The sequence below is a fragment of the Lissotriton helveticus genome, chromosome 11 (genome assembly GCF_964261635.1).
Source record: "Lissotriton helveticus chromosome 11, aLisHel1.1, whole genome shotgun sequence".
NCBI classification, from domain to species: Eukaryota; Metazoa; Chordata; class Amphibia; order Caudata; family Salamandridae; genus Lissotriton; species Lissotriton helveticus.
Genome location: NC_136072.1, coordinates 160,546,584 through 160,573,635, shown reverse-complemented (window position 1 = coordinate 160,573,635; position 27,052 = coordinate 160,546,584). Strand labels below are relative to the sequence as shown.

General features: G+C 46.3%; 1 protein-coding gene across 3 annotated transcripts in view; it reads left to right on the top strand.

The window, feature by feature from the left end:
* The window catches only part of PHC3 (polyhomeotic homolog 3), a 627,291-nt gene that overhangs the window by 441,607 nt on the left and 158,632 nt on the right, over window positions 1–27,052 (top strand). For all 3 annotated transcript variants that reach the window (XM_078666127.1, XM_078666126.1, XM_078666128.1), the window contains one exon: window positions 24,720–24,867. In XM_078666127.1, coding sequence (XP_078522253.1) covers window positions 24,720–24,867 — 148 coding nt within the window. The remainder of the gene's footprint in view (window positions 1–24,719; window positions 24,868–27,052) is intronic.

The following is a 27,052-nucleotide window of genomic DNA, read 5'->3' as shown; positions in this document are numbered from 1 at the left end:
TGGCTCAGCCGTGGTCAGGTTCAAGGACTCTCGAGCTACGGCCAGATCCTTGGGCCTCTCCTCCACCCCGTGGCTAGCCTTCCTTTTCGCCCCTTTCGTGGCAACCGAAGGGGTTTACACCCATGTCAGCCATATCCCAGCCACCATCCCGCACAGACTGCCCAAGCGAGGCGAGGACGCTGTGCATTCCGATCTCGGAATGGAGGCCAGAAGTCGTAGACTACACTGCCCCAGCAGCTGCAGCCTCCAAGCAATCCTAGGCTGATTCTGCAGGACCACACTACTGTAGTTGGTGGGAGAAGTCATCATCATCTCCCCCACTGGAGAATATTGGACAAGTGGGTCTTGCAGATAGTTTAGGAGGGCTATTCCCTACCTTTTCTTTCTTTTCCTCCTCCTATTCTGCCAAATCAAGAATGGCTGACGGAGGATCATTTAAAGTTGCTCCAAGAGGAAGTTCCAGCTCTCTTGGCCAAGGGAGATATAGAAATGGTCCCAGTTTCAGATGTAGACAGTGGCTGTTAGTCCCGCTACTTTCTGATTCCGAAGAAGAACAAGGGGCTACGGCCCATTTTAGATCTTCGGACCGTCAATCTCTTCCTTAAAAAGGAGAAATTTAAAATGCTTACTCTGGCTCAGTTCTCGTCTGCCCTAGACCAAGAAGACAGGATGGTGGCGTTGGACCTGCAGGACGCATACTTTCATATTCCCATCCTGCCAGGCTCAGACGTTACCTGTGGTTCAAAGTAGGCCACGAGCACTTTCAGTTTACCGTGCTCCCCTTTGGCCTTACCTGTGACCCTCGGGTGTTCACAAAGGTGATGGCAGTGGTTGCAGCTCATCTACGCCGGTTAGCGGTGTCAGTCTTCCCCTACCTCGACGGCTGGCTGTTGAAGGCGTCATTGCCCCAGGCTATCGTTTCCCACCATCATGCTACAGTGAGCCTCCTGCATTCACTAGGGTTCTCTATAATTGTGCGGAAATCACAGCCAACTCCTCAGATGCTCCCTGTCATTGGAGCTGTTCTGGACACAGTGCAGTTTCAGGTTTATTCTCCCAAGCAGCGAGTCCAGGATATTCAAGCTATGATTCTGATATCTCAGCCTCTATCATGGATTTCGATGAGACTGACTCTGAGGCGGTTGGGCCTAATGGCCTCCTGCATCCTGTTGGTAAGACACTCAAGATGGCGTGTGCCGGCTCTGCAGTGGGACTTGAAGTTCCAATGGGCACAGCATTGGGGAAATCTCACCAACTTGGTTTGGATCTCGGAGGGAACTGCAAAAGATCTGCAGTGGTGGTTAACGAACCACCATTGAATCAATGGCAGACCCCTCTCCCTTTCCCAACCAGGTCTCATGGTCATGACTGATCCGGCACTTATGGGATGGGGCATCCACCTGGGAGAAGGGGAGATCAGGGGACACTGGTCTCCGGCGGAGATGGGGCTCCACCTAAATGTGTTGGAGCTCCGAGCGATTCGGTCGGCATTGAAAGCATTCCTTCCCTCTGTCAAGGGGAAGTTAGTGCAGTTGTTCACAGACACCACCACCGCCATGTGGTATTTCAACAAGCAGGGTGTGTGGGGTCATGGACCCCTTGTCGAGAGGCCATGCATCTCTGGACATGGCTGGAACAGCCGGGCATAACCCTGGTGGTTCAATTCCTGGCAGGTTTTCTAAATGCCAGGGTGGACCAACTCAGCCTTCGATGCCTAGTGGTTCAAGATTGGTGTCTCCAGTCGGAGGTGGTGCAATGTCTCTTTCATCAGTGGGGAGAACCCTGGTTAGATTGGTTCACCTCTGAAGAGAACACGCAGTGTCAGCAGTACTGCGTGCTGGAGTTTCCAAGGTGGCTATCTCTCGGTGATGCTTTCCATCACGAGTGGAGCTCAGGCCTGTTGTACCTCTTTTCGCCCATACCACTCCTGCCCAGAGTTCTGAGGAAGATCAGGAGCAACCGGGCCCAAGTCATTCTTCTGACTCTGGACTGGGCTATGAGAGTCTGGTATCCAGAGCTTCTGAGAATGAGTATTGATTCTCCGATCAGGCTGCCCCTTTGGAAGGATCTTCTGTCACAGCAGCAGGGGAGGGTTCTCCACCCGAACCTGTCAACTCTGCACCTCATTGCGTGGAGATTGAGCGGCAACAGTTGATAGCTTTTGACCTTCCTCCTGCAGTCTGTAACGTTATTTTGGCAGCTAGGTGGCCCTCCACTAAGACAGTATACGCCTGCCGTTGGCAGAAATTTGTATAATACTGTACAGAAAAGTCCATTGACCCACTTTCTGCTCCTCTTTCTACTGTTCTTTTATTCATTCTAACCCGTGCCCAGCAGGGCTCTGCCTTGGGTACTCTTAAGGGTTATCTCTCTGCTCTATCTGCTTTTTTGGGGCTGCCAGACCAGCCCTCTCTCTTCAGATCCCCTATTGTGAATAGATTTCTAAAAGGGCTGGCTCACTTATTTCCACCCACGCCCTTTGCTATGCCACAGAGGGACCTTAATTTGGTCCTTACCCATCTAATGTGTGCACCCTTTGAACCTTTGCACAAATGCACAAATGTCCCCTCCAGCTGTTGACCATTAAAACAGCCTTCTTAGTGGCGATTACATCTGCCCGAAGGGTGAGTGAGTTGCAGGCATTTTCTTGCTTGCATCCATATTTTATGGCCTTTCCGTACAAGGTCGTGCTTCGCACCAGGGCATCTTTTTTGCCAAAGGCTGTGACTACATTCCATCTGGTTCAGTCCATCACTTTGCCCACCTTCTTGCTCCCCCGCATCCCTCTAAGGAAGAGGAGCATCTCCACTGACTGAACCCCAAAAGAGCGTGGTCATTCTACCTTGAACGCACAAAAGAGTTCCTGGTGGATGACCAACTCTTTGTGGGGTACTTGGGACCAAGGAAAGGAAGGGCAGTGCTGAAAAGGACCATCTCTTGCTGGGTTGTTCTCTGCATCAAGCCTTGTTATGACTTGGCAAGGAAGTAGCCCATTGAGGGATTAAGATCCCATTCCACCAGGGGAAAGGCTGCGACTACAGTCTTGGCTCAGGGTGTCCCAGTCCAAGACATCTGTCGGGCAGCGACGTCAGCTTCTTTGCCCACATTCATAAAACATTACTGCCTTTCTTGGGCAAGTACGCAGGGATGGACATTTTTCCCATTCTGTCCTGCAAGACTTTGTAGTTTAGTTTATGAGTCTGCAACCCACCGCCAGGATGGTATTGCTTGGGTATCTAAATCATAGGTAAGGAATCTGTAGCTAGATGTCTCTATCCGATGAACAAGTTACTTACCTTCGGGAGCGCATTATCTGGTAGCGACTCTATCTAGCTGCAGTTTCCTTTCAGCCCCACCCATGCCTCCCCACTTTCCGGACTGATATGTAGGGCTAGGATTGTTCCCCTTTTTAAGGCCCTAGTTTTGCACATGACTACTTCGGTTACTTCGTGGATGTGTGCTTCTGGCTTGGAAAAAACAAAAAATGTACTGTCATCTGCGTGCCGGGGTGGCTCCTATATAGACAACTCAACGTCATAACCAACGTTAAAGACGCCAACGACATCACACGGAGCCGAATGGAGCCACCTGATGTCGCTCGCAAGGGGTTTTGCTCCGCAAAAGTTTCCAGATCCAGCCTGACGCCTAGAGATTTAAAGGTAAGGAATCTGCAGCTAGATAGAATCTATACCAGATAATGAATTACCGAAGGTAAGTTTCTCCAGTATTAGGGTGTCTTTCATAGATTCACATGCCTGAATCATTCCCCGTTGTCGGAGTGGGAGTCCCACGGTACATAAAAAAAGCAATAATATGCCATAATATCCTTGAAAAAACTTGGTAATAACCAACCAGGAAGTAATGTAGCCCAAGCAACAAGAATAAAAACTTCCACACTCATGACTATCCTAGTCATTTTGTATAGTCCAAACTGCAGCCAATCAGGCAGCAGCACCCACCAGAATGTTCTCCCCAGAGGCAAAGGCTCTCAGATTTTCTACCGCACGTCGTGTGAAGGGAGTCTCCCTGAGCTCTGCTCAGTTTTCTTCAATTTTCTTCATTTTTCTTCAGTTTTTTCTTCATATTATCGCAGTTTTGTAATGTCTTCTTACACGAAGTCTACCTTCAGACCCTGCGTCACTTGTGGTAAGCTGAGACCTTTTCCTGTGAACCCTCATGAAGAGTATATGGTCCAGCACTTTGCCTGTCTCTGACATGGTAGGAGGAGAAGGGGTTGTTCTTGTGCTTAGACTATACCCCCTTCTGATGTGGGAGGATTTTTTTGTTTGTCCTGCACATTAAGGTTTTAAGTGATGCTTCTCCTCTACTTCACCAGCTGAAGAAACATCACAATTAAGGGGTCTCTGGCCTTCTTTGAGTCTGCCTCCCACATCTACGCCCACGAGATTTATTCTCAGGCGTCTAGAATCACTCTGCGCACTTTTCTACGTGAAAATGTGCCAGCTTGTCGACGATACGGTCGATGTACTATCTGACGACAATCTCTGCCGTCACTGGTGCTCTGCAATGACAACGACAACGCCTCCAGGCATTCGTCGACGACAGTGAGGACAGTGCCCTCTTGTCGACTGCAGGCTCGTCGACCACTGGGAGTTTCGTCAATGGTAAATTTCGTCGACAGTTGGCCTCGTCGACGGTAGCCTCGTCGACGATAGTCCTTTTCAACTAGGCGCAAGGAAGGAGAAATGCTTTAATTTCTCCTTCCTTTTCCGACTTTGCATGTGTGCTGCACTGAGCAGTATGTATACAAAATGGGGAAAGCTTTCCATTGTTTCGAGCATAGTATTTTGTACAGGAAGGGTACCCTTCCTGTACAAAACCTATGCTGGAATCATGCACACACCCTAGCGCTGCGGTGCTAAGGTGTGTGCATGGCGCACTGCAGCTGTAATCGGCGCCGGCGCAAGGGAAAGGGGTGGAGAGAGCCATATCTGAAAATATAGCACTCTCCTGCTCCCTTCCTGTCGCGCAAAGCAGCGCAGCCTCGTGGGGGGCTGCGCTGCATTGCGTGACATTTTCGTAAATCTCCCCCATGTCTCTAAATGGTAAACCAGCAAGTGAGGTTGCAGAATTGGCATTTGATCTTGGAATGTTGCATACATACAAAGTTGATCAACTCAGACATTTTTGCTAAAGCTTTGGATGCCCCATAAAGAGCGCCTCAAGGAAAGAGGAGCTGCAGAAGGCCTTGAGTGCCTGGTGGGAGGCCAGAGAAGCTGGGGAGACAGGTGATGCAGTTGTGGATCTGGATTTTCCAGAAGGGGGATTTAGGTCCCAGGATTTGCCTGTAGGAAGAGCAGCCTCTGTGGCTGTCAGCGGTATGTCTTCCAGAAATTTTTCTCCAGAGGAAATGGAGGAAAGGCAGAGGGTCAGAAATCATGAGTTGGACGCTATGAAGCTCCAAATAAAGAACCTGGAGATTGAGGCTGAGAAAGCTTGTGCCTTGGAAGATAAGAAGTTGCTTTTGGCACATGAGCTAAGCTTAATAGAGGTGGACATTAAGACCAAGCAGAAGGAGTCCAGCTCAAATGGTGGCAGCGTACAGTGCAGTCTGAGGGAAAGGTCTACATTCTTAAAAATCTTATGCAGAAGTTCCAGAAGGGGGAGGATATTTAGGCTTGGTTTGCATCTTATGAGGCAGGACTCCACATGAATGAGGTCTCAGAGAAATATTGGGAGTGGGCCTGTGGAAACACTTTGAGCCCAATGGGAGAAACACCATGACACCTTTGGAGGAGGCCGGTACTCTCACCTATCCCCATATGAATGAGGCTCCATGCCCAAGGTATGGGCTCACACAGTGGACATCTTTTTTCCTCTTGGTACATACATAACGGCTGCTGTGGACAAATAATGCACATGGTTAGTGTGTCACAGCCTGGAAAGAATTGGGATATTTGCATAATACTTTGCAGGTAAAATAGTGGAATATAGACTGTGAAATGCACCACTAAGACCAAAGAATGAGCTTGTGAACTTACAGAGTTTGCAAAGACATGGAGCCAGCTGCAGCCTTTGAAAGTGGTGGGGTATGTGTAGCACGTAAAAATTAAATCATTTTGTAAAGGATGGACATGCTTAAATTAGTATTGCAGAGGTGATTGGGGAAGATTCTATTTAAAGGTATGTTTCATTTATATAGAATGTGCACCGATCACCTCTGCAATACAAATTTCAATTTGCAGCATATTGGGTGTACTGGTATTGAATAAACATGAAGAAACATATTTCTACCTTGAGCTGGCATGATGATCTGATCTTCCCCCTGCCAGTCAAAGATGTGCATTCTGGGTAATAGCACCCAGCCAGTCCAAGCACTGCTGTCATGCTGCTTTTTTAATACCAAACAGTTAAAAGAGAAGTGCTAGGATTGGTTGGGTCAGGGAAACACAACGCTCCATTATAGACTGATGGGGCTGTGTCAAAGCTCTTCCAGCTCTCAGGTAACGTTGATTATGGAAGTCTGAACTGCGTATGTCAGGCTGGCTGCAGTGAAAACACCGGCCAATCCGACATGCGCAGTTCATTATCACAACGCATCCTCAATCAGTCCTCGCTAGATTGCTCCATAGCCCCACCCCTACCCTAGAGGGACCAAATGCACGGAGATATGGAGTCTGTCTAGGGTGTAGTGGCGCGCAGTAGGGGGGTCTGCATTCCTATGGATAAGCCGCCCCTGCATGGAGCTTCAACTCTGTCTTAATTTAAAAAGTCAACTTACCATACCTCAGTAGTTAATGCCCTTCAGCTGCTCCTTGAGGTACAAAGAATTAGGTTCAACATTCTTTGCACTGTTTGGAAAGTACAAGTGGGCCACCATCTAAAGTACATGAAGCCCTTTTCCAGAACCATACACCAAGCTTATCCATGGAGTCTATCAAGCAAACTGCTTAACTCTGGCCAGATGGAGGTGTCACTGAGGCAGTTCAATTCGGGTGTTAAGAGCAAAGCTTTGGAATCGATTGCACCCAGATCAGAGAAATCAAACACATCTAGGTGCTTTCAAGAACAAAAATGCAATAAGAGTCTTCAAAGACACCTTTCCCTCCAAAAGGGTCAGAACCCCACTGAGTACAGTGCAAATCTAGCTCAGTCCTGCATCTGAACAAATCCATGGGCTTTTGTAGTGTTGTGTGAGTTTGTAATGACAGAACCCTTGTGGTTCCTGACATACTCTGTAGAACTGTGAAGTAAGCAATGAGAGCTTAGTGCAGGTTTAGAATGTTCAGTTTGCGGTTACATGCAGAAAAATAAAGATGTGCTGTACTAAATCCATGTGTGGAATAGTCATTGGTGAGTACCCGGGCTGGGGAGGATGCTACAACTGGCGACGAGATAGGGGATAAGTAACCCCAAGATTGACAGTGCTGTTCCAGAGAGCATGCCGCGGTCCAGCAAACTGCTTGTGCGTGGTACGTGTGCCTCTGTCGAAATGCAGGATCGGCGTCTGGTGAATGTGGAAGTGCAACCTCAGTCCATGCAAGGCATTTGAAGACAACAAAAGCTTTACTCAGAATTCTACTCATAGTTGGCCGAGAACCTGCTGGAAAGGCTGCAAAGAGAAGTGCTTCGCAGACCCTCCAGCATTTCACGATATCATGAGTTGCAAAATTCCCACACTATATGTGAATTTCTGTAATGCCTGCTTATTTCATCTATACGACCGTGAAAAATTGGAAAAGGTCCCACGTTCTCCCCTGACCTTTGTTGCTGTGTTCCATGATTCCATGGTTGGAGAAAATCCGCCTTGCCATTGTCTGTACATGCAGCACGGCATAACGAGCCTCTGCATGTTGAAGCCTTGGTGCAGGCTGGATAGCATATCTGATTTTCCTTTACCTATGCTAATTTACCAATCGGCCTGCCTGAGGGGCCAACAGACGGGCAAGAGGTCTGTTCCCTGTCATTACCCCCTCATTTATCGTCTGGTTGCCTTTTACTAATCCGTAGCTAACAAGGCTAAAACAGACAAAGAGGCGCACGGACATCTTCAGTGCCTTAGGGGGCTTCTTCCCAAAGGAAAGTGGAGCAGCCTGCTGCAGCTGGTTGCATTTTGTTCCTGAGGCTGAGTGTTGAAGATGTTTGGAAGGACTGAGTGCGTGCGTGAGCACTTCTTGTATATAACAACCTGACGGAGAGACAGGCGGGCCTGTTAGTCAATGTAGTGAGGTAGGCGAGCCAACGAATTAACAAAAACAAGCCAAGTCCAGGGTCAGCTCTGAAACTAAGTGCCCGTGCGCAACAAGCCAAGAAAATATTGGGCATGTAAATCATGCAACAGATGGCATATTTCGATATAAGCTGTCTTAAAAAAAAATAAAGTGTGTATTTCTTTTAACATGCCAAATGGTTTCTCATTAGTACATCAGTATCTCTGCATTGAGGTTTTTTTTATTAATGGTGAGTGTTTTAATTCAGCTGTCGTGGGTGTCATGTATGTGGTCTAGATTCTTATAAACTATGGAGCAACTTCATAGGCTATTAAATCAAGCACGGAAGATGTTTTTGTACAGTGCACATCAAGTATTTTCCTAGGATCACACAATTTGGTCACGCCATGATTAATCCCAGATTTTCCAGTTTCACATTGTGCAATTCAGCACTACCTCATGGGTATCACTTTCTGACATCAAAGATCATGCTTTGACTTTATTTCTTGGAGGCTGAGATTAGAGCACTGGGTGACAGTCTGAATCCACATTTTAATTTTGCACTTTTACCTAGCGCAAACTTTGCCCAAGGACTTCATGCTGCTTCATGTTTTTTGTTTTCAGCTCAGAATAGATTTGCCTGGAATCCCAGTTCTCTAATGATACATGGCCGGCAGCTGTAGCCATTAGGCATTTCGCCTCCCTTGAAAACTCGAATCGTTTTGGGTTAGAGGTTCAAAGAAGACCTCAAGCTGAGCCAGAGCCAGGCATCTGGCTCTAGCTTGCCCACCTCTAAAATGTGGAGAGTTTCTAAGAGGCCAGGAACGATGAAAACCAATCGAACTGTAGGAGAGATGGGCCATCTTTCAAACAATACACCTGGTTCTACCCCAACACCATCAAACGTTTGAGAGCCAATTGCCTGCTAGATTTATTTCCATCAAACTTTATACGAGGCCACTTTTACATAGTTTTAGACGCCAACTTTTGATTGTATATTAGGGATAAGTGCTTTGCTTTCCTGCGGGCTTTAAAATTCACTGGTTTTACCTACTTTACGGATTTTCACCCAAGAAAGTTTACCCATTGGACACCACCATTAATCTGTATGTGTGGGATGCCTCATGGGTTACTGTGTGGGCTGTAACTTGTTTGGAGAAGTGTAGGTTTTCTACTGAAAATTATAGCTTGTTCTTAAATTTTGAGATTATTCACTCGCTTGGCGTAACTTATTTTTGTGATTTTTAAGGTAAGGGTGGCATATACTATGATATCAGTGGGAGTACACACCACCAGTTCCAGACTACCCTTTATGAACGCCTTTTTAATTTTTTTAGTTTTGTCTGGTTGATTAATTTGATGCGAACCACAACTTCCAGAATGCACAAGATTGATCAATAGTGCATTGCGCCCCTATTGATGTGGAATCATCTGCTCACTCAGCACTTACACCTCCTCCATTGGGCTGCCACTGAATTCCAATTTGTATTCCTGTTTTTTTTTCCGTATCTTGTTATTTTTAAGAATGCCACCTACATCAGGTTGATGCGTTACAAACATGGTGAAACGTGTCTGCGACTACAGAACAGCCAAGAAAAGGGGTGTTAAGGCGGTCATATTTAAAACTACAACATGATTGTGAGATTTTGCCTAATATTCCTACTTGAATATGCATGCAGAAACTGGCATCTGTGAACTCTTTTGGTTTGCAACATTACAGAAAAAATTAATTATTAGGAATTTCAAACTACTTTACTGCATCTGACTTAATTACCGGGAAAACTATGCAAAAAATAATGACTGGCAGTAAAGCAATGTGCCTCAAAAATGCTGCAAAAAACCTGATAGTTTGCTACCTGTGCCTCAATGGCCCCCCATTGCGTCCTGCAAATCTGATAAAGGGATGCCAGTATGAAATGTTTCCAAGACTGGCAAGTCTGGGTAAGAGGCATACAGTCATATCTTCTGGGTCTGAAGGGTAGTCGGTGGACCTGATTAGCAAGTGTGGGCTGGATTTGCCTACAGTGGTTTAAGAGGCTCGACAGACTTCCAGCACAGCGGATATTGAATGGTACCACTCTCATTTGTTCTGACTGCATGTCAGCTTAGTGACCCAGAAATACATGTGAGTGCAAGGCTTGGCACCATGAAATTCGCTCTGCATGACACTTTAAAGTGAGATCTATTTTACAGCTCATTTAGGTGACTGAGTGCACTGACCCAGTGACCAATCCTTTTACGTTAGTGGGATATTGTGTGCAAATTAGAATCCTCGCTCTTTACTGATTGCTCTCTTTCAGGAACGCTTTTGATCCCAAGTAAGGTACGTGATAAGACACATTGTCTTTGAAGGCTCCACTGCAGACGCTTTCAATTATGTGTTCATCTTGCAGTCCATTGACTTCCTTAAATTGACTATATATGTTGCCATGGCTCATGCTAAATCTATTCTGCAACTCCATTAGCCAAAAGCAGAGTCATGTCCTGCTCCCAACATGTTGTAACAATACCTCATTTATCATTGTCAACCCAAAGCATGTCATGTGGATGTTGGGGACAACCTTTACACTACTACTGTAACTTATCCCGTTTGTCACATCTGGCTTTTGTGGCACTTGTTGTTAACCATGCGAAGTGCTATTCTGCAACTCCATTAGCCAAAAGCAGAGTCATGTCCTGCTCCCAACATGTGGTAACAATACTTCATATATCATTGTCATCCCATAGCATGCCATGTGAATGTGGGGGACAACCTTTACACTACTTCTGTAACCTATTCCCATTGTCACTTCTGGCTTTTGTGGCACTTGCTGTTAACCAAGTTTCAGATCAGTATGGGAAAGCAACTTTTTTCTAGTGCAGATATTTCAGAACTAACATCCATTTTTTGGTTACCCAGGCCCTGTCATGATGCTCATTATGACTTTTTACTTTTGACTTGAGCAGATAGGATTTTGTGTTGGGATCTCCCTGAGTGCAGTATTTTGAGACTGCATGAGATCCAGAAAATTGCTACCCAAATAGGTGCAACCCTTTTTACCAGGTTTCAGGCGGAGACCATTTTTAGGTCTCACCTAGGCAGTGCTTGCACTGTCCCTTTGAGACATTTTGCATTCAAGTATGGACGTTAAGCTCCACCCATCTTTTCAATTGGATCCTGTTACTGTCCTTTCTAAACTGTTGCATTTGATTCATGGATAGGCTTAGTAGTCCTCCTCAGTACTGCCTTGTCTACATTTGTAACCTCACATGTGAACTGGCCCTTTTACTTGTGTTGTTACTCGCTATGTTTTATTTACAGTCTGTGAGCGCTATTTTCTTAAAGGACTTTCTGCTCTCCCGCAACTGCTTGTTTTTCAGTTGTAGTGCAAACCCAACTGGAAGGTATTGGAGTGCTTTTCATGAGCACCAGTTCTTCAGTCCCAAAGTACAGCTTGTTGCGATAAAATTTTCCAGCAAGGACATTGGACAGCATTAGGTTTGCTCTTCAGCTCACTTGCTAAAATCGTGACTTCAACAAATGGCTCTATCTGAAAGAGATTTCTTGTTGCAGATTCCTTACCTTTGAATTTCCCAGGCATCAGGCTGGATCCGGAGACTTTTGCTGATCAATACCCCTTTAGCGCGACGTCCGGTGGCTGCATTTGGCTCCGCGTGACGTCAGCGTCATTGTCAGTTCTGACATCACGGTGCCTATCACGGTGCCTGTATAGGCACCACCCAACCATTTGCGCAGACATCAGTTCTTTCCTTTCTGCGCCAGTTAAGCACCGATCTGGGAAGATCAACCCCTCTTCCGCTTTTTGGCAGGCTTTTTCTTGACCTTAGTAAAAAAAAATTGGGATTTCTGACTTCGTGTGCGAGGGATGTCTTCGAGAAAGACAGGTTTCAATCCATTCGGGACTTGTTACCGCATGATGTCGGTTACCGATCCCCACCACGTATGTCTGTGGTGTCTCGAGCTCGCCCACAATACGAAGTCATGTTTGTACTGTGGGACGATAGCTCCGAAGACCTTGAGGGAGCGGGCGATGAAGTTCCTCATGGCCCAGCAGTAGACACCATCAAGCGACACTCCGAGGAGGTCACGGTCCTGATCAAAGAAGATATCGCTGGACTGCTCAGAGAGCCTTTGGTCCTCTTTCTCCAATTCGTGGTCCTCTGGACACTTGGGGAAGCGGTATAAGAAGAAGATGAATTCCAAGTGGCCTTCGTTTTCACCTCAACTGGTGTCTGTCGCCGAGAGAGGTAAGCAGCACCAGTGCTATAAGCCCGGTTCCGCAGAGCCGGAGCCAGTCAACTTTGCGTCTCCTCCCCCCTTTTCTGGGAGCTAGAGCAACTCCCGCTCAGATTAAAGAGTTTTAGGAGGCCATGCACTGCATATTTGAGCGGAACAACCATGCTGGAGAGCCTTGGGGCCCTGCAGGGTCAGAAGGGGCCCCATTGGGTTCGAAGCTGTCGGCTCCGGCCACGAAGCCGGTGGGCTCCAGGGATCCGATCGTAGATCCGGTTTGATGCCAGTTGTGCCAACGCAACCTTCCCTGATGTCAAATCTGAAGCCGTGCCTGCGACGTCACTGATGCCCGTCGGTGGCGCAAGCCCCATCCTCATCCTGATGACACGGAGCCGGAACTACGTAGATCAACGCCGATTCCGACAGAACTCAGAGGTTCTTTGCTGATGCCTGAGCACCTTAAAGGTATGCTAGGCTCAGCAGAGGAATGGGAGGGGACTGGGAACCCTCTCGATACCCAGGAAGTCTCTGAGGAGAATTTGGACTGGATTGGGAAACTTGGGGAGGCCAGTGGACTAGATACTTCTACAGATACTGGCATGCTCTCTCCACTGATAGTGGCTATGGATCAGGGGGCATTCTATGCCATGGTGGTTAAGAGGGCAGCCGAGATCCTTGAACTGTAGCTGCCCTCAATAAAGGTCAGGACTAACCTCCTGACTAAGGTGCTTCAACCTGGGGCTTCCACATCCGAACTCCTGTTGCCCTTTAATGAGGCACTTACAAACGTCCTTCTAGGAACATGGTCCAAACCTAGCACCGGGGCTCCTGTGAATAGAACGATTGCACGCCGCCATCGCCCAGCTCCTTGTTACCCAAATTCTTACCCAGCACCCCACCTCGGAGAGTTCGGTGGTGCAGGCCTCTACGTCCCAGGACACGTTCCCTTCTACTCCTCCGGATAGGGAATCCAAGAGGCTGGATTCATGTTGGAAGAAAATGTTTTCTTCTTCCAGCCTGGCATTGCGGTCGGTGAATACCGCATGCTTATTGGCCCATTTCTCCCATCCCCTTTAGGAGACGGTTGTGCAAGTGCTGCAGCAATTCCCAGAGGAGGCCCATGCTGTACTGTCTGTTAAGGGTGGGAGAGATGTAGCCCTAGATACAACCGATTTGCTGGGCAGATCAATTTCAACAACGGTGACCTTGAGGTGCCACGCCTGGCTCCGTACAACTGGCTTCTCAAGCAATGTACAAGCCAATTTGATGGACATGGCCTTTGACGGAACTCGCCTTTTTGGAGAAAAAGCCGACTCAGCCGTGGTCAGATTCAAGGACTCTCGAGCTACGGCCAGATCCTTGGGCCTCTCCTCCACCCCCGTGGCCAGCCTTCCTTTTCGCCCCTTTCGTGGCAACCGAAGGGGTTTACACCCATGTCAGCCATATCCCAACCACCATCCCGCACAGACTGCCCAAGCGAGGCGAGGACGCTGTGCATTCCGATCTCGGAATGGAGGCCAGAAGTCGTAGACTACACTGCCCCCAGCAGTTGCAGCCTCCAAGCACTCCTAGGCTGATTCTGCAGGACCACACTACTGTAGTTGGTGGGAGAAGTCATCATCATCTCCTCCACTGGAGAATATCGGACAAGTGGGTCTTGCAGATAGTTTAGGAGGGCTATTTCCTACCTTTTGTTTCTTTTCCTCCTCCTATTCTACCAAATCAAGAATGGCTGACGGAGGATCATTTAAAGTTGCTCCAAGAGGAAGTTCCAGCTCTCTTGGCCAAGGGAGATATAGAAATGGTCCCAGTTTCAGACGTAGACCGTGGCTGTTAGTCCCGCTACTTTCTGATTCCGAAGAAGAACAAGGGGCTACGGCCCATTTTAGATCTTCGGACCGTCAATCTCTTCCTCAAAAAGGAGAAATTTAAAATGCTTACTCTGGCTCAGTTCTTGTCTGCCCTAGATCAAGAAGACTGGATGGTGGCGTTGGACCTGCGGGACGCATACTTTCATATTCCCATCCTGCCAGGCCTCAGACGTTACCTGTGGTTCAAAGTAGGCCACGAGCACTTTCAGTTTACCGTGCTCCCCTTTGGCCTTACCTGTGCCCCTCGGGTGTCCACAAAGGTGATGGCAGTGGTTGCAGCTCATCTGTGCCGGTTAGGGGTGTCAGTCTTTCCCTACCTCGACGGCTGGCTGTTGAAGGCGTCATCGCCCCAGGTTATCGTCTCCCACCATCAAGCTACGGTGAACCTCCTGCATTCACTAGGGTTGTCTACAAATGTGCGGAAGTCACACCTAACTCCTTCTCAGATGCTCCCTGTCATTGGAGCTGTTCTGGACACAGTGCAGTTTCAGGTTTATTCTCCCAAGCAGCGAGTCCAGGATATTCAGGCTATGATTCTGATATTTCAGCCTCTATCATGGATTTCGATGAGACTGACTCTGAGGCTGTTGGGCCTCATGGCCTCCTGCATCCTGTTGGTAAGACACTCAAGATGACGTGTGCCGGCTCTGCAGTGGGATCTTGAAGTTCCAATGGGCACAGCATCGGGGAAATCTTACCGACTTGGTCTAGATCTCGGAGGGAACTGCAAAAGATCTGCAGTGGTGGTTAACAAACCACCATTGGATCAATGGCAGACCCCTCTCCCTTCACCAACCAGATCTCATGGTCATGACTGATCCGGCACTTATGTGATGGGGCAGCCACCTGCGAGAAGGGGTGATCAGGGGACACTGGTCTCCGGCGGAGATGGGGCTCCACATAAATTTGTTGGAGCTCCGAGCGATTCGGTCGGCATTTAAAGCATTCCTTCCCTCTGTCAATGGGAAGTTAGTGCAGTTGTTCACAGACACCACCACCGCCATGTGGTATTTCAACAAGCAGGGTGTGTGGGGTCATGGACCCCTTGTCGAGAGGCCATGCATCTCTGGACATGGCTGGAACAGCAGGGCATAACCCTGGTGGTTCAATTCCTGGCAGGTTTTCTAAATGCCAGGGTGGACTAACTCAGCCTTCGATGCCTAGTGGATGAAGAGTGGTGTCTCCAGTCAGAGGTGGTGCAAGGTCTCTTTCATCAGTGGGGAGAACCTTGGTTAGATTGGTTCAACCCTGAAGAGAACACACAGTGTCATCAGTACTGCGTGCTGGAGTTTCCAAGGTGGCTATCGCTCGGTGATGCTTTCCATCACGAGTGGAGCTCAGGCCTGTTGTACCTCTTTCCGCCCATACCACTCCTGCCCAGGGTTCTGAGGAAGATCAGGAGCAACCGGGCCCAAGTAATTCTTCTGACTCTGGACTGGGCTATGAGAGTCTGGTATCCAGAGCTTCTGAGAATGAGTATTGATTCTCCGATCAGGCTGCCCCTTCGGAAGGATCTTCTGTCACACCAGCAGGGGAGGGTTCTCCACCCGAACCTGTCAACTCTGCACCTCCTTGCGTGGAGATTGAGCGGCAACAGTTGATAGCTTTTGACCTTCCTCCTGCAGTCTGTAACGTTATTTTGGCAGCTAGGCGGCCCGCCACTAAGACAGTATACGCCTGCCGTTCGCAGAAATTTGTATAATACTGTACAGAAAGGTCCATTGACCCACTTTCTGCTCCTCTTTCTACTGTTCTTTTATTCATTCTAACCCGTGCCCAGCAGGGCTCTGCCTTGGGTACTCTCAAGAGTTGTCTCTCTGCTCTGTCTGCTTTTTTGTGGCTGCCAGACCAGCCCTCTCTCTTCAGATCCCCTATTGTGAATAGATTTCTAAAAGGGCTGGCTCACTTATTTCCACCCACGCCCTTTGCTATGCCACAGAGGGACCTTAATTTGGTCCTTACCCATCTAATGTGTACACCCTTTGAACCTTTGCACAAATGTCCCCTCCGGCTGTTGACCATTAAAACAGCCTTCTTAGTGGCTTTTACATCTGCCCAAAGGGTGAGTGAGTTGCAGGCATTTTCTTGCTTGCATCCATATTGTATGACCTTTCCGGACAAGGTCGTGCTTCGCACCAGGGCATCTTTTTTGCCAAAGGCTGTGACTACATTCCATCTGGTTCAGTCCATCACTTTGCCCACCTTCTTGCTCCCCCGCATCCCTCTAAGGAAGAGGAACGTCTCCACCGACTGAACCCCAAAAGAGCGTTGTCATTCTACCTTGAACGCACAAAAGAGTTCCGGGTGGATGACCAACTCTTTGTGGGGTACTTGGGACCAAAGAAAGGAAGGGCAGTGCAGAAAAGGACCATCTCTTGCTGGGTCGTTCTCTGCATCAAGCCTTGTTATGACTTGGCAGGGAAGTAGCCCACTGAGGGATTAAGATCCCATTCCACCAGGGGAAAGGCTGCGACTACAGTCTTGGCTCAGGGTGTCCCAGTCCAAGACATCTGTCAGGCAGCGACGTCGGCTTCTTTGCACACGTTCATAAAACATTACTGCCTTTCTTGGGCAAGTACGCAGGGATGGACATTTTTCCCATTCTGTCCTGCAAGACTTTGTAGTTTAGTTTATGAGTCTGCAACACACCGCCAGGATGGTATTGCTTGAGTATCTAATTCATAGGTAAGGAAGCTGTAGATAGATGTCTCTATCTGATGAACAAGTTACTTACCTTTGGGAGCGCATTATCTGGTAGGGACTCTAGCTAGCTGCAGTTTCCTTTCAGCCCCACCCATGCCTCCCCGGTTTGCGGACTGATATTGTAGGGCTAGGATTGTTCCCCCTTTTAAGGCCCTAGTTTTGCACATGACTACTTCGGTTACTTTGTGGATGTGTGCTTCTGGCATGGAAAAAACAAAAAGTACTGTTGTCTGCGTGCCGGAGTGGCTCCTATATAGACAACTCAACGTCATAACCAACGTTAAAGACGCCAACGACATCACACGGAGTCGAATGGAGCCACCTGATGTCGCTCGCAAGGGGTTTTGCTCCGCAAAAGTTTACAGATCCAGCCTGACGCCTAGAGATTTAAAGGTAAGGAATCTGCAGCTAGATAGAATCTATACCAGATAATGAATTACCGAAGGTAAGTTTCTCCAGTATTAGGGTGTCTTTCATAGATTCACATGCCTGAATCATTCCCCGTTGTCGGAGTGGGAGTCCCACGGTACATAAAAAAGCAATAATATGCCATAATATCCATGAAAAAACTTGGTAATAACCAACCAGGAAGTAAGGTAGCCCAAGCTACAAGAGTAAAAACTTCCACACTCATGACTATCCTAGTCATTTTGTATAGTCCAAACTGCAGCCAATCAGGCGACAGCACCCACCAGAATGTTCTCACCAGAGGCTCAGGCTCTCAGATTTTCTACTGCACGTCGTGTGAAGGGAGTCTCCCTGAGCTCTGCTCAGTTTTCTTCATTTTTTTCTTCATATTATCGCAGCTTCGTAATGTCTTCTTACACGAAGTCTACCTTCAGACCCTGCGTCACTTGTGGTAAGCTGAGACCTTTTCCTGTGAACCCTCATGAAGAGTATATGGTCCAGCACTCTGCCTGTCTCTGACATGGTAGGAGGAGAAGGGGTTGTTCTTGTGCTTAGACTATATCCCCTTCTGATGTGGGAGGATTTTTTTGTTTATCCTGCACATTAAGGTTTTAAGTGATGCTTCTCCTCTACTTCACCAGCTGAAGTAACATCACAATTAAGGGGTCTCTGGCCTTCTTTGAGTCTGCCTCCCACATCTACGCCCACGAGATTTACTCTCAGGCGTCTAGACTCGCTCTGCGCACTTTTCTATGTGAAAATGTGCCAGCTTGTCGATGATACGGTTGATGTACTATCTGACGACAATCTCTGCCGTCACTGGTGCTCTGCAACGACAACGCCTCCAGGCATTCGTCGACGACAGTGAGGGCAGTGCCCTCTTGTCAACTGCAGGCTTGTCGACCACTGGGAGTTTCGTCGATGGTAAATTTAGTCGACAGTTGGCCTCGTTGACGGTAGTCTCGTCGACGATAGCCTTGTCGATGGTAGGCTCGTCGACGGTGGCCTCGTCGACGGTGGCCTCGTCGACGGTAGGCTCGTCGACGGTAGGCTCGTCGACGGTGAGCTCTGTAGACGGTAGGCTCGTTGACAGTGAGTTCCGTAGACGGTGAACTCCGTAGACGGTGAGCTCCGTAGACGGTGAGCTCCGTAGACGGTGGGCTCCGTAGACGGTGGGCTCCGTAGACGGTGGGCTCCGTAGACTGTGAGCTCCGTAGACTGTGGGCTCCGTAGACTGTGGCTCCGTAGACTGTGAGCTCCGTAGACTGTGGACTCTGTAGACGGTGGACTCTGTAGATGGTGGGCTCTGTAGACGGTGGGCTCTGTAGACGGTGAGCTCTGTAGACGGTGAGCTCTGTAGACGGTGAGCTCTGTAGACAGTGAGCTCTGTAGACTGTGAGCTCCGTAGACGGTGAGCTCCGTAGACGGTGAGCTCCGTAGACGGTGAGCTCCGTAGACGGTGAGCTCCGTAGACGGTGAGCTCCGTAGACGGTGAGCTCCGTAAACGGTGAGCTCCGTAGACGGTGAGCTCTGAGATGGTGAGCTCTGTGTAAACGATGAGCTCCGTAGACGGTGCGCTCCGTAGACGGTGAGCTTCGTCAACATTCAACTTCGACGCCAGTTGGCTTCGTTGACGGATGACCTTGTCAACTGTTGGATTCGTCGACGGTTGAGCCTGTTGACAGTTGGTTTCACGCACTGTTGACTTTTATGCACAGTGCTTTTGTAGACGATTTATTTCGTCAACGGCAGCTTTCCGCTACATCCAGGTGATGGCGTGATGGCTTTTTACTTCCGCCATTGTTCTTCTTGGACAGCACATGGCCGTATGAGCATGTATTTTCTTCAGATCAGAATTATGTTTTTCTGACAGCAAGGCTGCCACAGCCTGTACCATGGCGGGATTATGTATTTTCTTACAACTGGAGTTCTATTGCATTCACCTCCGGTGAATATTGGAGGTTTTTTCCCTCATGAGGAGAGCGGCAAATCGTTTTCCCCTTTCCCCTCGTCCTGGGAAAGAGGTCTGCTTTTTCTCTATGATTTAAAAAAAAAACAGAAACAAGTTTGTTCAGTTCCTATCATGGACTTTATTTAGCAAGAAGGTGTTAAACTCATGCAGAGGCCAAACTATGTGGCGTCGTTTTTTTTCCACGCCTCAACAAGAAATGTGACGCTCCAGACTATTCACCTGCTTTTCTAGTCTCTCAGCCTACCCTGACTCAGTCATTACTCAGGCGGCACAGCGATTATCTTGCAATCCAGTTGGGCAGGTATGCCGCCAGATGTGCTCTGACATGTTGGCGCTAATAGAACTTATTCCAGAATCCTCCAAGCCTTACGCTTTGAAGATCCTGCAGGAGAGAGAGAGATAGAGAGAGAAGTGCATCAGAATTAATACACTGTGCAGCGGACATTGCATGTACAGGTTTTCGACAGCTCGCAATAGGGGCAGTCTGGCAGAGAGAATTTTGCTTCAATGCTACGTCTTTCGCAAGGAAGTTCAGACTTCAATACTTCACTTGCCTTTTGATAGAGGATCCCTTCTGGCCAACATGTTGATGAGGTACTGCAGACCATCTTAAAGGACACAGATATTGCCCGCACCCTTGGGACTCTCCAGTATAGAATCGCAGCCTTTTCGTGGTGCCGAGGACGTAGCTCCACGTCCTTTTTTCAAGGGAGTTCCATCCAGTATTGGCTCCTACAATCAGATTCAACTGCATTACTCAAATCAAATGCAGTCACATAGGCAAAGTACCAACAGGTCCTACATAGAAAATCATCGTACAGCCGAGGCAACTCTTCTAAGAAGCAATGGATTACCTTGAACCCACCTTTATTCCCTCCAAAAACGTCGGAGGTCTAATCTCTCACTTTTATTTCAATTGGTCAAAGGTGACAGAGGACCGTTGGGTTTTTAAACGTCGTGCCCCAGGGCACACTCTAGAATTTGTCAAATTTCCCTCTTTCTACACCTACAAAGGGACCTCCACCTCCTCATCTACGGGAGTTGTTTGCACAAGTGTCTATATGGATACAAACAGGGACCGTCGGAGTGGTTCCGAATCTCCAACAGAGTTAGGGTTTACTCTCAGTTCCTCATAAACAAGCAAATCAGGAAAGTAGCGCCTGATTTTAGATCTTTGCGCAAACTTTACAAATGTTGTACCTCAAGAAAGTCCTAAAGTTCTTATGCCAGAACGACTTCATAACTACACTCAACCTCCAGGATGTCTAATTTCATGTGCCAATCCTTCCTAATCACAGGAAGTGGCTACGCTTTACAATAGGTAAAAAACATTTTCAATTAAAGTCCTACCTTTTGTACTTAGGGCCGCTTCACGTGTCTTTACGTAGATCCTGGCACCAGTGGCAGCCTATCTACATCTGCAAGGCATACAAATTTATCATTACTGAGAGAACTGTATAATAAGGGCTCGCTCTTATTTACAAGCAGTCCAGCACACCCAGACTTGTCAGTCACTGTTTCAAAACCTGTTTTTCAATAAATCATGAGAAGTCCCAACCAGTACTAGCTCCGATATGAACATTTCTCGGAGCATCAATCAATACAAACCTAACAAAAGTGTTTGTCTCACACGAACGACGGGGCTACAGCTCCCACTTGGTGGTTTTTCTACGTACAAAAAAGTCCGTTTCAGTAGATCCTCAGTCATTCCTGGCCCCGGCCTCCACCTGCATCCCGTTGGTTCCCAACTACAGATTACACATTAGAAAACTGCTAGAGGAGCTAGACAAGCAGTGGTTGCAGGTCTCCAGTTCATTGGAAGATCTCATTCAAATCACTCCTCGGATGCGGGAGGCCTTTTATTTGATGGGTCCAAGAAAGAAATTTGTAGGAGGGGTGTGCGTTCCTTCAAGAGGCTCCAAATTACACAATCTCCACAGACGCATCCCTCGAGGGTTGGGGAACACATCTTCAAGGGCTGAAGGTCAGCGGGAAATGGAGCCCTCAAGAAAAGGCTTGGCACATCAATCTGCTAGAGCTAAGTGCCATCTTCTTAGCCCTCAAATCCTTTAGTGCAATCCTTCAAGGGGCCACAGTATTGGTTCGCACAGACAATACTACAAGTATGCATTACTTAAACAAACAGGGAGGAACGAGGCCGGTTCTTCTATCTCAGGAAGCCCAAGAGACATGGGTTTGGGCGATATGACACAGGGTCAATCTCTTGGCTGTTCATGTGCCGGGAGTAACAAATGTGCTGGTGGACACCCTCAGCAGGTCAACGGTGTCCAACCACAAATGGGAACTGCAAAAGCCAATGGCGTATCGAATCTTCCAGCAGTGGGGTCATCCTGATCTGGACCTTTTTGCAACCAAGAAGAACAGCTAATGCCTGTTCTTTACAAACTGGCATCCCCACAGGGACTCTCAGGGGAATGAGTTTTCGATTGACTGGTCTCAAATATATGCTTACGCCTTTCCTCCGATACCGTTGGCCCCCAGAGTTCTCCGGAAGATGAATAAAGAGCCGTGTCGCTTGATTCTAATCGCCCCCGGGTGGCCTTGCCAGTACTGGTTCACCGAACTTCTTCTCCTCTCAGAGTGCGATCCAATACAGTTTCGACCAATACCGAATCTCCTCTCCATTCAGAATGGTCAAATTTGCCATCCGGATCCGGTTTCTCTAAAAATAACAACTTGGCGCATGAGCACCTTGAATTCGCTCATCTGAATATCTCTGCGGATTTAAAGGAGGTACTGGCTAACTCGCGAGCACCTGCTACAATAAAGACATACAGACTTAAATGGAAAAGATTCTGCATTTGGTGTCAATCTGCTGGGGTGCACCCATTTCATGCAATACTGGAGAACCACAGATTACAGGTAAGTAACTATTGTTCAACTTGTTCTACCCTCTCTTTGCTCGATTTGTTCCTCTGTGAAATGGATCCAAAAAAGAAAGACACACTTTGGCTGCAAATGTCTTCTTCGGACACACTCTCCTGCAACCGCTTGTTCTTCAGTTGTAGCGCACACCTGACCAAAAGGTTTTGGAGCACTTTATGTGAGCACCAGTTCTCCATTTCCAAAGTAGCAGTTCGCTGTACGTTGCTCCTCGGCTCACTTGCCGCAAACCATGACTTCAACAAACGGCTCTTTCTGCCACTTTACAGAGTTTGCCAGTGAAGCGCAACTTTGGTTTTCTCTTCTTTCATTGAACAGCTGTCAGTGATCACTTCTCCTGCTCTGACGCTGCCCCTCCCCCTTTCTTTCTTCCTCTTAATCCCTCTTTGTATCTGTCTCACTCCTCCTCCTGACTTGGTAGACCTGGGTGTTTAAATCGTAGAGGCCATTTGTCGACTTGCTTTGACCTATCCGTGGGGATTGTTTTGCTTTTTAAGCTCTACAAGATGTGGCTCTACGTGGGTTCTGGAGTGCCCCGCATCCCCAGTTATTAATGGTTTTGGGTCCCACTGAGTGGCTCAGCATCGTTGTCTGGCTGCCCAAATGTAGTGAGTGAGGAGAACCTTCAGACACTAGCAAGCAGAGCTGGTTTAGTGCCCCTTGCTTCATGGAGTGAGGGTCTGCTGGCAGCCTCTGTGCCCTTGACTACAACTGACTGCTTGTTGCATGAAAGACAGTGATGAATCCGATCAAAGGCCTGCTTGTTTATGATTAAAACCGCAGGCCTCGCTGTTTATGATTAAAACCGCATTGGTGCTGCTTTGTATAGTGTAGCACTGCGTCTTATTTACTGGATTCTCATGGTGAACGTTGTGTGAGTTTACAATTGACTTTGCTCTTCAAATATCTAGCAGGATTTGGCAGAGGCAAATCTTCGTGGCCTGCTGCGTGTTATTGAAATCTGCGCTTGAAAATAACGGTGTGTTGAAACCAAGGACTGTCAACTTCATCCGGTTAACATGGCATTCCTCTCTTTCGTTTTTTTTCTTCTAGTCAGTGTTCACTTCTCCTGCTCTGCTGCTATCCCTCTCTCTTTCTTCCTCTTCGTCTTGCTGAAAACCATTCTTACCCTCTCTTTTCCTTGATTTGTTCCCCTGTGACATGGATCCAAAACCTTTGGCTGCAAATGTCGTCTTTTTGAGACATTTTTCACCGGAGGGGGAAAAAAAAGGGATCAAGATTAGAAAAAAAACGCTAAATAAAGCAAGACAAGCAAGACATAGTGGTCGCAAAGTGGCCAGATTGGTTTTATTCACAACCAGTGTTAAGATAACTATGTTGTTCCTGGTTACATTTCACATGTTTTACTTAATATTGCATGCCCTATGAGTGTGTTATTTCCAGGAGGAATTTTTGTATCCAGCCAGCATATTGCTCAAATCTCCTCCCCTCATAACCTGTTTCCCATTTTCTGGTTCTCCACCGAAATGGCAATAGCGCCATGCAACTATTATCACTCCACTGTATACAAAAAAACAAAAGTGAAAAACATTGTCATTTTCAACACCAAGAGCTCTAGTTTTCACAAATGCAAGACCTATTGCATTGCAAATGCTTGTTATGCAAAGGAGTGAGCAGGTGAGCGTGAAGGAATAAGTAAATTAGTGTGAGGGAATAAGCAAGTGAGCAATTGACTAGATGAATGACAGAGAGAATGAGTCAGCGTGACACCAGGAAACTGAATTGAATCTTAGCTCCATGTAAACACTATTCTTTACTAGAAACTGTTTTGAGTTCCCAGCGTTGCCACCATCAGGCTTCTTTTTGTTTTTTAAAATTCACTAAAGGAGCTGGAGACTTTTCTCGTTTTCTAGTCACTTTTAGAGATGAAATATTTCCTCCTTTCAGAGTGCTGATAAATCATGGGACTTCTCTGTACCAAAAGTATTTACTAGTCTTGTTCGCCCCTCTGAGTTTAGTCTTTATGGCTTGTAAAAGGACTGAAGTCTTTTGTGCAGCATTTTTGACACTTTTCATTTACCCTCACTACATAGTCTTTATTTGTGCTTACCCTGTCTTATGGTTAGAATGTGTTTGCAGTTTTATATAGAGCAAACTCGACCGAAGGTATTGGGGCACTTTACTGGAACACCAGTCACATTACACAAGGTAACGTTAATTTATTAGGCCCTGGAAAAGTAAGTGATTTGACCAGAATCACAGGATGTTGAGCTGACACAGGGACTCTAACCTGGTTCCCGAGTTCCAAAGACTGAAGCTCTGGCAGTAACACCACAACCGCCCACAATCTTTTGAATAACTTTATAAAATGTGCATAATTAGTGATATATAAAACAGAATCGGACAAAACTACTATAATATTGCATGGTTTCTGACAATGTATATGTTCTGCAGAAAGGGTAGACGACTGAAACCATGTATTGATTTTTTTCCAGGTACAGTGCTAATTCCACAAAGAGACGTGGCCTCCTTAAAGGCAACAAGAACAGTCATTGGAACAGAAAGCAAGAAAAGAAATTAAACCAATGCGTCCGTCGACCAAGTGGCCCTGAAAGGGCACCAGGGGAGTACTTTCTAAGACAGGTCTGTGTTTTTCCAAACCTGCAGTAGCCAAATCCTTCTCCTGTAATCCCATTTTTTGAATATCCCGTTATTAAGATTAAAGTATAATAAAAGATTTTTCAAGGTAAATGCTGTTTAGCAAAACATTAAAACTGGCTTGTCATTAGGTTTCAAATGATGATAGATTAAAACACTGCCATGTAGAACAAGTGACATTTTTGTGCTTTGAATGGTGTATAGTAATGATGGCCTCTGCCCTCCTTTGGGTACTTTTTCCTCTGCTCTGTTAATGGGTTTATAAACACTAAACACTTCTGTTCAGGAGCATGTCAGATATATGACTACACAGTGATTGAGGCAGTGATGGGTTTTGTTTTCTTTGTTTTTCATTTTATTTAAAAATAGCTCATGCTTAAAACTCTTTGTTTTAAGGCTGTGACAGGCAGCTAGACTTGTTTACTGACAAAGAATGGCCCCATTAAATTTAGACACGGGCCCCTGTGAAATCCACTCTATCCCATTATGTAACTACAAAGAAATCTGGCCTTTTCAAGAACTGCCGATCTTGTGAAGCAAAATTCTATTCATGGTAATCCACATGAAAAACATTTTTGAAAAAGTAACCATATAGCAAACAATAAATTAATCAATGCCAACTCTCTTACAAAATAAGTTTTTGAGTAGTCTAGACACAAACTACTGAGACCTTAAGTGTACTATTTTCTAATGTAATGACACATTTTAGCATTGATGTAAAAAAAAAATGTTTTTATTTATTAATTTGTTTCATTGGATAGTTACATCAAGTAATCTTATTTCATTAGACACATTCATTTACAGTTTTAGTAACAATTTGAATGAAAATAAATTCATAATACACAATTCACAAAGCAAAACAACATAAAAACCATAAACATAATTACAAGAAGTCACACTGGACCGGTCAATTTTCTATAGTAGTAGGCAAAGCGGTTGATTTTGACTACACGCGTTTCGGCAGGTTGCCTTCATCAGGTGACCGTCATTCGCACAACAGACTGGACAGAACAAAAACTAGGGAAAAAGGGGATACAAAAATATATATATATGTACATGTTATTAAAAGGGGGGAAACAGAAAAGAGATACATGGACGGTCGCAAATTGATACGTTACATTCCTATATACAGCTATTAATAAGAGAGATCTGGTCATTATTTACAAACAATATATACAAATTTATACATTATATATACAAATGCAACTCCTAGTATCTATTGTTATACATCAACAGATGGCTTAGACAATAATCTGGATCCAGTACATATCAACTCGTATATTTACATATTTTCTAACAAAGTACTATCAGACCTATGTGTCTCATATAAACAAAACAAAACTTGGTCGTTTTAGTAAGCTATATAAGACCAAACTGACATAGGGTGGAACTTCTCAAATGTCGTAGGAAGTATTATGTCCTGAATCTTAGGATGGAATGGAGAGACAGTCTAACAACATTTTTGATATTATCTAATGTTAAATCTAACTTATGTCAGCTGTATCTTGTTGCCTCATAAAATGAGGATAATCACAGATTAGGTATACCTACATAGATAAAATATCGGGCTGATAAGGATCAATAGTTATTCATGTGTTTTCTGTGGCATAGACGTTTGGCTTCTGTTTATATTAATAAACCATTAAGTCGACCCTGGATATAATCAGAGTGGATAAAGACAAAGCTCATTTAGTATTTATTTTTTACCTATTTTAAGTTCGCCAATTATTTCTTTATATGAGGTCACCTACAAAAAGCTCACTTATTACATCTGTAGGGAGTTCCCATAGGATGCATTAAGTTAATGCCAAATCTGTTATTCTACTATATTATTTATTATCTCAGGCACATGAATATTTACCATATTGAGTGTATGGGCCAAATCCTACTAGTTAGGATCACAGATAGCAGTACTCAAACAATCGACATCATCACGAATCCTGAATGGACAATAGTTGTCATAGGCCTACATAAATGAAAGCAGAGCGAGTATAAGTATTGGCACAGAACTAGCTGGTTATTTAATCCAATGCATCAAACTTTCTATCGTAATACTGTACCTTAAAGAAAATAAGACTAGGTTGTGTTGATTCTTTAATCAGGGATAGAAGAGGTGCTGGACAATTTATATATTTTCTTTAAGCGGCGAACCTCCTGTCAGAGTATAAAA